The 10,482-nt window shown below is 37.5% G+C and overlaps 1 protein-coding gene across 1 annotated transcript; it reads right to left on the reverse strand.

Annotated features, from left to right (window-relative positions):
- Positions 1-8,619: 8,619 nt before the first annotated feature.
- Positions 8,620-9,767, reverse strand: LOC126830499 (phenolphthiocerol/phthiocerol polyketide synthase subunit B-like). The gene is made up of 3 exons (XM_050560887.1): positions 9,614-9,767; positions 8,979-9,160; positions 8,620-8,802 (listed from the first exon to the last, which is right to left on the reverse strand). Exons 1-3 carry the CDS (start codon positions 9,765-9,767, stop codon positions 8,620-8,622), a joined length of 519 nt encoding a protein of 172 aa, XP_050416844.1.
- Positions 9,768-10,482: the final 715 nt, after the last annotated feature.

The following is a 10,482-nucleotide window of genomic DNA, read 5'->3' on the forward strand; positions in this document are numbered from 1 at the left end:
GGTAAACGGACTGAAACAGTGTTCTTTAACTTTGGTTTTGGTATTGAAAACTCTGGTGTGCCAGCAATGTGTCCATCAGTGCTTTGTTTACCCTTTCCTCCTGGAAAGACAACAACACTCAAACTGATATTGTTATTTGAAGGATATATTGTGATGTACAAAAAGGCAAGAGGGTTACGAAGCAAGTGACGGACCATACAATATCGAAAAAGTACGGCTTACTCAATTGATTATATCTTTAGTTTTAGTTATTGTATTAAATGTAATACTCACCCATGTTTATTGGTGTATTTTTATTGGTATTCTTATCATTAGCATCTTTATTGAAAAATCCCCACGCACTCTTTCCAATATTGCTTATGATTATGTTGTAGTTCGAGGTTACTAACAGTAGAATTTGGTGGAGTTGATCTAAGAGTATTTTAGCTTCACTGCTGGTATATAAAGAACTTCTATATTGTAGCTGAACATCAATTGATTTAGTTGTTGAATTACAGTTGATTATTAATAAAGTATCGTATAACAATCCAAGACTTTTAGCAGGAACAGTTTTCGTCGCCTCCTCTTGTACAACACAGTGTCTCTTTAAATTATTTCGACATTCATCAGATGAAACCATTTTCTCGATTAAGGAGTACGGGTATATTGCATTGTTAAAATATTTCTGTATGGTTTTACTGTTTTCTCTTATAAAATACGAAACTGTAGAAGAAGTGGATATCTTTGCAAACAGTGGAATGTCATTTGTTAAATTACAGATTTCATGACTGGATTGAAATAGCATAGGTCTTAGGTTGTGTTTTGTGATAACATGTACGAACTCTTCTCCGGTGTTTATGTGTAAAAGGAGTTGGTAAAAGGAAACAAATACTTTCAGTAATGTCGTATCAAGGCTGTGTTCAAGATTAAATATTGCCCAAGACAGTTGGTCATCAAGTTTTAGATTTGTTACCTTAGAGGTCGTATTTGTAGACGAATTAAACTTGCCATTATGATTTAAATTGGAAATGGATTTAGGTACTTCCTCTCTCCAAAACGACTCAGTTTGTTTCTGATTTGAGTGGAAAATATCATGTAATTCTTTTAAACCAACATGATCATAATTAACAGATAATGAAATTTTCCTGTTAGAGGCTTTCGCAACAACAAGAGATTGAAAATCTGAAATGAATTTTCCCAAAGCGAAGGAGTCAAAGCCAATCACATGGCCGATAAGACGGACTCTGAAGGATGATTGCGAAGAAGAAGAAGAGGAGGAGATAAATCTCACTGGTCCGTATTTCCCCAAGTTGAAGGATTCCATCGAAAGCTGTCGGTATTCTTCATCGTTGGACGAATCCATCAAAGTACGGAAATCTAGCTGATATTCCTTACTCACAAGTTGTCTTTCCAAACCAGGTTTATCTCTATTGGTTACAGGCTTTTTGAACAGTGTTCTAGCAATGGGATATCTGTCGACGATCTGTCTAGCACATAATTTAATTACATCAAGATTGACGCCCGCTCCTTTAAATATGATGTCCTTAATAAAATGTAATGGCGCCTTATCCATGACTTCATACAATTCGTAAATATCATTTTCAATGAAAGATACCCTACATTCTATATCAGCAATATCTTCCATCCGCTTTGCTTTCTGGATTGGGTGTTGCTGAAATTGTTCATATTGTATATCCATGCTTGATTCCGTTTTTGCTAAAGCGTGCACATTGGAAGCATGTTTTATGGATGACGCTTTCGATATGGATTCTAGTTCAACTGTTTTGGTGATTTTTACTTCATCGACAGCGTGACCACTTTTATCGCCATACGAAACGTCTGATTTTAATTTCTCTTCGGGAGTTTCTTCTCCATCCTCTGCAACATCTTCCCAGAAACTGGCTTCTATAGCTTTTGCTATTTTGCTAATAGTAGCCCCTTCACTCAACAGGACTACCATCGGTATTCTGTATTTTGTGTCTTTATTGACTTGATCAATGATAGTCATGGCCAGCATGGAATCTATACCAAGATCTACGACTGAACTGTCTGGTGTCACCATTGATTCATCAACAGCAAACACTTTAGAGGCAATGACTGACATATAATGCTGGAGAATTTTTATTCGAGTATCTTTCTCCAGACCTTTTATCATCGTAATATCTAGTTTCATTAATGAGTCGTCCGCATTATCCAGATTGTCGTGTTTTACAGTGTTTGTAGGTAGAACAGAACGAAATTTAAATTGAAGGTTGGAATTTCTAGAATTCTTACTAAAGTTGTCCAATTCCAATTTTGCTAACATCACTTGTGGATAATTGTCCAATAGGCAACTCAGCAGACATTCATGAATGTCGTCAACTTCGAGCAGCTCATATCCTTCTTTCCTTAACATAGCAATGACTTTCTCAGTCGATTCGGACTCCTCTAACATACCTATATGGAGAGGGCCCCAATTGAAACTCTGACCTGGAAGTCCCATAGAGCGTCTAAAGTGCGCTAGACCATCTTCGAACGCGTTCCCAGCCCCATAGTTCGATTGTCCTTGATTACCAAGCAAGCCAGAAATGGAGGAATGCATCACAAAGTAGTCTAGGTTTAGGTCTCTTGTTATTAAATGCAAATTCCAGGCACCTCTAACTTTAGGAGACAAGGCAGTCGCAAATTTAACATTGTCCATACTCTCAATAAATGCATCGCTAAGAACAGCAGCTCCAAAAATAATACCCTTTATTTCGGCGCCAGGAAATCTACTGTCCACGCTTTTAAACCCATTTTCAACAGAATCATACCGAGTCACATCCACCTGTTCTGAAACTACGCGACAAGAAGAAGAACTTTCCAAATCATTAATATTCTCAAGATTTTCTCGGGAAGGTTTACGGCGATTGAAACAAACTACATGACCAGCACCATTAGCCACAAGAAATTGTACACATTCCCATCCTAAACCAGTAAGACCACCAACTACGATATAGACCGCATCTTTTCTGAACATGTTTCCGCTAACTGCTCTTGCTGGTGGTAGCATTAAAGATCGACTGAAGGGTATTTCTGTTACAGATAAAAGACGCATGATGTCTATGGAACGTGGAATAGCAATGCTAGAACGACGTCTTCCAAGAACACCCGATTTGAAAGATTTGCAAATGACTGAAAGTTCGGTCCTTTGTGATTTTATCCACTCGCTGATATGTGGAACTTTCTGTAGAAGCATTGCGGGGCTAAATATTTCCTCGGTTCTTAATATCTGTGTGATCGCATGTGCATGTTTATCATGAAGAGCAGCTATACCTAGATTATCTATAAGTGAAGTCAGTGTTATGAGAGATTGGGCGTTTGACCAATTAGTAGTAATATCGTGTATCATTTGTCGACTTAAGTTAACCAAGCTTAAAATAGTTCCATTTTGTATTGTTTCTATATTTTCCATCGATACGGCCTGTACAGTTTTGTTGTGATGACTCGTTAACATAAGACACATTAACCGCATTAGGGGCTTGGTTCGGTTGTTGTAAAGAATAGTTACACTACTGGCAGACAACTTTTCGGAAAGTGACCACATAAGAACAATCTTCATCATCAATCCTGGGTGATAAATTGGAAGGAACTCAGCAGATATTATACAATCTTTTGGGACGACTATCTTTGTTCCAGCTTGCGTTGGGTAACACGAAATGTGCTTTAGAGTACAATTCGCTGAATTCAAGTAACCGATAGCTTCTAAGCACAAAACTGGAAATCCACTAGATGTTAAAGCAGGATTAAGATGAGTCATATTGTCTTTGCATGTGCTATAAAGTAACGTATTTTGAATAGCTAAAGTATCAACTTTTAGTGATATTTCGGAACTGGTAGTAAGTTTTGGTGGATCAGCGTAAATCAAAAATGGATTTATGTAGTCATTTTTTGTTTCTGAAAATAGCTGAACTTCACATTTCTCGTCCATCTCGACTTCTCTATATTTATGCTCCATTTTATCTGCAATATGCAGGATTTCAAGACTGTAAACAACATTGTCTGTAATAAGAAACTCGCCGCCTTGAAACTCCTCTCCATTTTGACATATGGAATTGATTGTATTATATAATAAGTCAATGGTGATGTCTTCTTCTTTTCCACTAACGTCAACCAGATTAAGGCGAAATTCAGTTAGTTCTCTATCAACTGTTCTCAGCATTCCCCAAAGAGCCGCCGCAGAAGGATTTCCAACTGTAGCATTGCAGTTATAGCTCAGTATCCAAGTATCTAGAGTGATGACACAAAGAGGAATATCGATCCGCTTTGCCAACATGAAGAGAACAAGTTCTCGAATCTGCATGCACTCATCTAGAATACTTTGGAATACAGCTGACGTCTCTTCTGCATAAGAGCTACGTTGATGGGAGATATACAAGAGAGCTTTTTTATTACTCAGTTGACCAAGCTTCGAAATCTGATTAGTGATAGATTCTGTCGTGTTAAGTTTAAGTACATTTAAACCAGATAGATTCAACTTTTGAGAATTGTCTAGAATTAACAATTCTGATAAATCTTCATTTTGTGCATCTTCTGTTGCGAGGGTATTGAATCGTTTCCAATGTATACTGTAAAGCATCCTTTTATCTGCTGAGGCGATCCCTAGATTTTGGGTGATGAAGTTTCGAGCTTCCGCAATTACGTCACCATCTTCTGTCAACAATATGATATCATAATGGGTAGTTGATTCCGTCTTTTTTATAATCTTTCCATACGCAACCATATTGTCCTTTGGTGATCCTTTTAAGGTCAGTCTCCCAATCTGAACTGGTAGAATTTCTGTTCCTGCTCTATTGCTATCCCCCTTTCTTGTAGCATCTATACCCAATATCCCAGGCGTTTGAAGCATCCCGTCAAGAATAGCTGGATGTATAAAAGTGCCAATTCTCTCTTGTCTGATTTCCTCTGGAAGGCTAAAATAGACTAAACATTCATAATCGTTCGAAACGGCATCAGCAAGCACACGGAGTGGAGTCCCGTAAGAAAACCCTAGTTTCTTTAATTGTCCGTAAATATCTTCTTGAGAAAACTCTGAATGACATCGATCTCTTATCTCATCTATATCTACAACTGTATTTTCCTGGTTATCTGCCCAACTGATTGAACCCACCGCTAAAATTTGATTATCTTGTAAAACAGTGTAGTTAGTTTTCTCCTTCTGGCTTCTATAATCATCTTCAACACTTGTTAAAACATCCAGTTCAACACTTTTTCCTGGATGTAGCACAAGGGGTTGTTTAAAGTTAATTGACACGGCTGTTTCAGAAACCCTTCCAGATGTTATGTGCTCAGCAATAGCTAAACCAACTTCTCCATAAAAGGCACCAGGTATGAAAATATTGTCCAAAACAAAATGTTCATATACTGATCCAATTCTGTTAGGGTTGATCAGGACTTTGTAGTTTTTATTTCCACCAGCAATTGGTCTTAGAAATGGATGACCACACATTTGCAGGTTCCCGCCCATTAAGGCAAGCTTTGAAGTTTCTGGAATACTTAAGTTTGACTTTAAATTAAAATGATATTGTGGCACGTCTGTCACATGTCCTCTTTCAGCAACATTATCCCAATTTGGATCAATTCCATGTGCATAAAGCTGAGCCAAATTTTGCATCATACAATTTGTTTCCATATCTTTTTTCATAGATATTAACACGCATGCTTGGTTTAGATCAAAATTTTCTTTAGAATGGGCAATGAGTACAGGTTTTGACCCAATTTCAAGAAAAATATTGAAACAATCTTGAGTTACAGCATCCTGGAGTGCCTGTCGGAATAACACTGGTTCTCTGACATTTTTTGCCCAATATTCTGCTGTTATAAAATCTGTTTCTGTAGCTTCTTTGGCTGATACTGTTGAATATAGTTTTACATCTGGTTTTGTACCTTGTAATCCTGATAGATCATCCTTTATCTGGTTGGAACACTCTGTCATATGATGACTGTGGAAAGCACTCGTCACTGTCAAATCGTGTAGAAACAACGGGATTTCTAAATCTTCTTTTACTGATTGGATTCTCGATTTCACCGTTTTAATAACGTCAGTGTCCCCACTTAGTGTGCATGATTTAGGACTGTTGTGAACAGCAATAACTAATTTTCCTGGGTAATCATCTACTATTCTCTGAACCTCGCTGACATCATAATTACCAACAACCAGCATAGAATCTCCTGTGGCATTAGCTTGTCGATATGTTCGATGATAAATAACTTTCACCGCATCCTTTAAAGACAGTGCTCCTGCTGAATGTGATGCAGCTACTTCGCCAACTGACTGACCAATAACACAATCTGGTTTTATTCCCCAGTATCTCCACACAGCATCAAGGGCAACCTGACACGTAAATGATGCAATTGGGCCGAAATATGGATCTGTTGGGTCAAAACTATCTTCAAATCTTTGGCAAATCGACCAACCTGTCAGTGGTAACAATAAAGCATCTATTTCCAGTATTCTCTTGTAAAAAACGTGGTTAGTTTCCATGAGCTCCTTGCACATGCCCTTCCATGTACTTCCCATTCCACAAAATACAAAAATGATGTGCTTTTGTTTCTGTAAGGCTCTAATTGGAACCTTATCAATTGTTGTCATGCTTTGTAATTGAGATACGGCGTCGTCCATTGATTTGACCACTTTAGCAACTCTTACTGGGTAGTGATCCCTTCTTACAGTTGAGGTGAAGGCCACATCATCTATAGAATAAGCTTGTGTTTTAGCTTTCTCGCAAAAATGTTGAATACTACCCGTAACTGATGTTTCGTCTACTCCAGAGAAGCAGATAAGTCGTAGTTTGTCAGGATCGATGGCTTTAACTGCTTTGGCTGTATTATAAGATTTTATGATAGCATGGCAATTTGTTCCACCGAAACTAAATGAATTAACGCATGATAATTTTGTTCCATCATAACTGTATTTCGGCCATTTGTCAGTACGTGTTGCTACTATAAGCTTTAGCTTATCAAAGTCAATCTTTTCATTTGGTGTATCGAAATGAAGAGTTGGGACAATAAGTGAGTGTTTCTGCATCAGAAGAACTTTAATTACACCTGCTACTCCTGCAGCTGACTCCAGATGTCCAATGTTAGTTTTAACAGATCCAATATAACGTGGAGCATTTTTGGTATGATCTGCGAGAAATCCTCCTAAACAGTTAGCCTCTACGGGATCGCCAGCCTGTGTACCAGTTCCTATTAAAAATGCGATACGTAGACTAAATCAAAATATATATACATTTCATATAATTATATTATGGAATACTACTGTTTTCCTTTAACCTATGGTATATCAATAACACTTTTCAATATTTCGATTGCAGTAATATCACATGATGACGTCCGGCCTATGTTTATTTACACCACGATCGATTAAACATGCCGTGTTCCATATTATAATGGTATTCCTAATCAAGTTGTATATTTTAGCCAGTGTAATATAGATGACCAGAGAAGGCTAATGCATATTCATGTTATCCTGGTGTTTGTAATGGACCTGTCGTATATTTTAGCTATTTTTTTCTCTGTCAGGCTACTATTGATGTTACCGTGGTAGTCCTAATTAACCTGTTGTATTTTTTAACATTAATTTTTAATCTGCTATTTATATTGTTGTGATAGTATGGTATTACATTAATTAAGCCTCCTTAATGATTAGTGGCATATCTCTGATTAGTCATCATGATCTAAGTTTTGATGTCATATGTTCCATCATATTTTATATTTTATATCTTACTCTTTTTTGACTCGCGAAGCATAATTGAAACATTTATTAGTAATAATCATTAACAATTTTTCCATAGAATTGTAACCTGTGTATTTCAAGTGCAACTACGAAATGCCATAGAAACACGTTACGATATATATCATCGTGGTATTTCTAGTTAACCTATTGTATGTTATCTAAATATCCATTGTCAGTCAATTCCGATTTAAACCATCGTGGTATTTCTAGTTAACCTGTGGTAAATGTTATCTAAATATTCATTGTTAATTAATTTACGGTTCATATCATCGTGGAATTTTTGGTTAACCTGCTGTTTATTTTAGAGTCATATGTTAATCCAATGGTATGCATAGTTAAACTATTTTGTTTTGTTTTTATTGTTTTTTGTTTGTTTTTTTATGTTGTAAACAACACATAATTCAGTAGATATCCGAATTAAATGAAATGAAATGGGGTTTAACATCCTACTATTCTGCCCCGAACTGGGCTAATGAAGACGGGCATACGCCATACAGTGTGCTATGAGGGAAATACTTTGCCCGGACAGCGGCACTACGGCCTACTCTTATATCGAATTCCAACTGTCAAGGGATCTTTTACGCGCACGGCAATGTGTACACGAGACCTCGGTTTTTCGTCCCATCCGAATGACCAGACAGCTGTCCTTGTCAGGCCCGCCGTCCTGCATCACTTTCTCGGCCAACGCAGAGATCGAACACCTGACCAGGCTAGCGAGTCAGCGCCTTACACACTTAGCCACCGTGACCCCCCCCCCCCCCCCCGCGATATCCGAATGAAAGAGGGATGTTAATTCAATGGTATGCATTGTTAAACTATTTTTCTTTTTTTTTTGTAAACAACACACAATTCAGTTGATATCCGAATTAAAGATAGTATTTATGCTACATACCGTGAGCTTCTATGTATTCCAATCGATCAGGATCAATATTATATCTGCTATAAACTTTTTTCAATAATTCAAATTGTTGACTACCAGAAGGTGCTGTCATGGGTCTCACGGTGTGGCCATCTTGGTTCGATCCTGTCATAATGGTCGCCCATATTGGATCATTATCACGTACGGCCTGATTTTCATAATATAAAAGATAAACAATAATTTTACAAGGGGGATAAAACATCGTTTAGCTAACATCGGAATCGCAACGTGGCGTCAATATTTTGAAACATTTAAATGTAGAAATATTGATTTAATTTTGTTTACTAAATGTGGAAAATTATTGCACCAGGCACATATACTCACGTCTGTCAGTCTTTTCAAAAGAAGAATCCCTGCACCTTCACCTCTTGCATAACCATCCGCTTTAGAGGAAAATGCGTGACAATATCCGGTAGGGGAGACCATCCTGGCTTTACTGAGTTGAACAAATATATCAGGCGACATTAACATGTTGACCCCTCCTGCTAATGCCATTTCACAATCACCTGTTTGTATAAATGTTTGATACACTTAAATCAATATTTAAATATCCACAAACACAATTTATCTTGGCTTATATGTCGTTTTGCTTCGAATCAGTGTATCAGTTCCTATGATAAAACACGTTTAACACACTGCTTAAACTCATCCTGCAAAGGCCATGTCACAATCTTCTGTTCTATATATTGGAAAGGGTGCTAGTTACTTTCATGACATCCATATTAACAACTTTGTATGTACTTGTGAACATGTGATGTATTGAATAGTATGGAAAGGCAATGCCGTCATGGTCTTTAAAACTCTGTGCCGTGGTAAAATAATACCTGGCAACCGTGACATAAGGGGAGGCAATTTGTTCCTGGTAACAGTTGTCATATATCATATTTTTAAGATGGCGAAATAATATGTTAATCGTGAGTGATGTAATAATTACTTTTTATATCCAAAAGAAACTGTACCTTCTCTTAGAGCTTGAGCAGCAAGGTGAATAGCTAATAAAGATGATGAACAGGCTGTATCTAGAGCCATAGCAGGCCCCAGAAGATTGAAGGTGAACGATATACGTGCAGCTACAATACTGGTAGAGGTTCCAGTTAAAGTATAATTATTCATATTTTCACTGCTTGATGACTGGAGACTTTTATAATCAGTATTCATTACACCTGAAAGAAATAAAAAAAGGGCTTACTTTTTAAAGTAGTGAAACTTTGCATACTAAAATAGTCTTATTCGGTATACCATAAGGATGTTTCCTATTGTTTTGATGCATGCCCGACCTCCAGGCGAAGAGTCACAGCCAGATTTTTTTATTTATTTGTTTGTCATCTACAGGCCCCATTTCTTAACGGATCATATTGAAACTTTTGCATACTTATTTCTTATACCCTGAGGATCACACCTATTTTTGTGGATGACTAACCCCCAGGGACAGAGCCACATCCATTTTCTCTTTGTGTTTCTGTCTGTGGTCCACAGGCCGCAAATTTTAATGGATAGTCTTGAAAACTTTCATGCTTATTCCTTATCCCCCTAAGGATGACCTCTTATTTTTGGTGCATGCTCGACGCCCTGGGACAGAGTCACCCCCAAGTTTTGTGTATGTGTCTGTCGCCTACAGACCGTAATTCTTAACGGATCCTTTTGAAACTTTGCATACCCATTCCTTATACGCTAAGGATGATCCATATTGTTTTTGGTGAATGTCCGACCCCCAGGGGCAGAGCTACACCCATGTTTTTCTTTGTGTGTCTGTGTGTTTCCAACAGGTCACATTCTTAATGAATCGTCTTGGAAATTGGCACATGTATTCAATATAGCCTAAGGACGA

Source organism: Patella vulgata, chromosome 8, assembly GCF_932274485.2.
Source record: "Patella vulgata chromosome 8, xgPatVulg1.2, whole genome shotgun sequence".
In the NCBI taxonomy this organism is placed as follows: domain Eukaryota; kingdom Metazoa; phylum Mollusca; class Gastropoda; family Patellidae; genus Patella; species Patella vulgata.

Excerpts from the sequence above, each read along its gene's own strand:
- LOC126830499 (XM_050560887.1), bottom strand. The coding sequence starts at position 9,767 with ATGAATAATTATACTTTAACTGGAACCTCTACCAGTATTGTAGCTGCA. Across the intron at positions 9,161-9,613 it reads TGCTCAAGCTCTAAGAGAAG|GTGATTGTGAAATGGCATTA; the intron begins GTACAGTTTCTT and ends TTATACAAACAG. Across the intron at positions 8,803-8,978 it reads TTTTGAAAAGACTGACAGAC|GCCGTACGTGATAATGATCC; the intron begins GTGAGTATATGT and ends TATGAAAATCAG.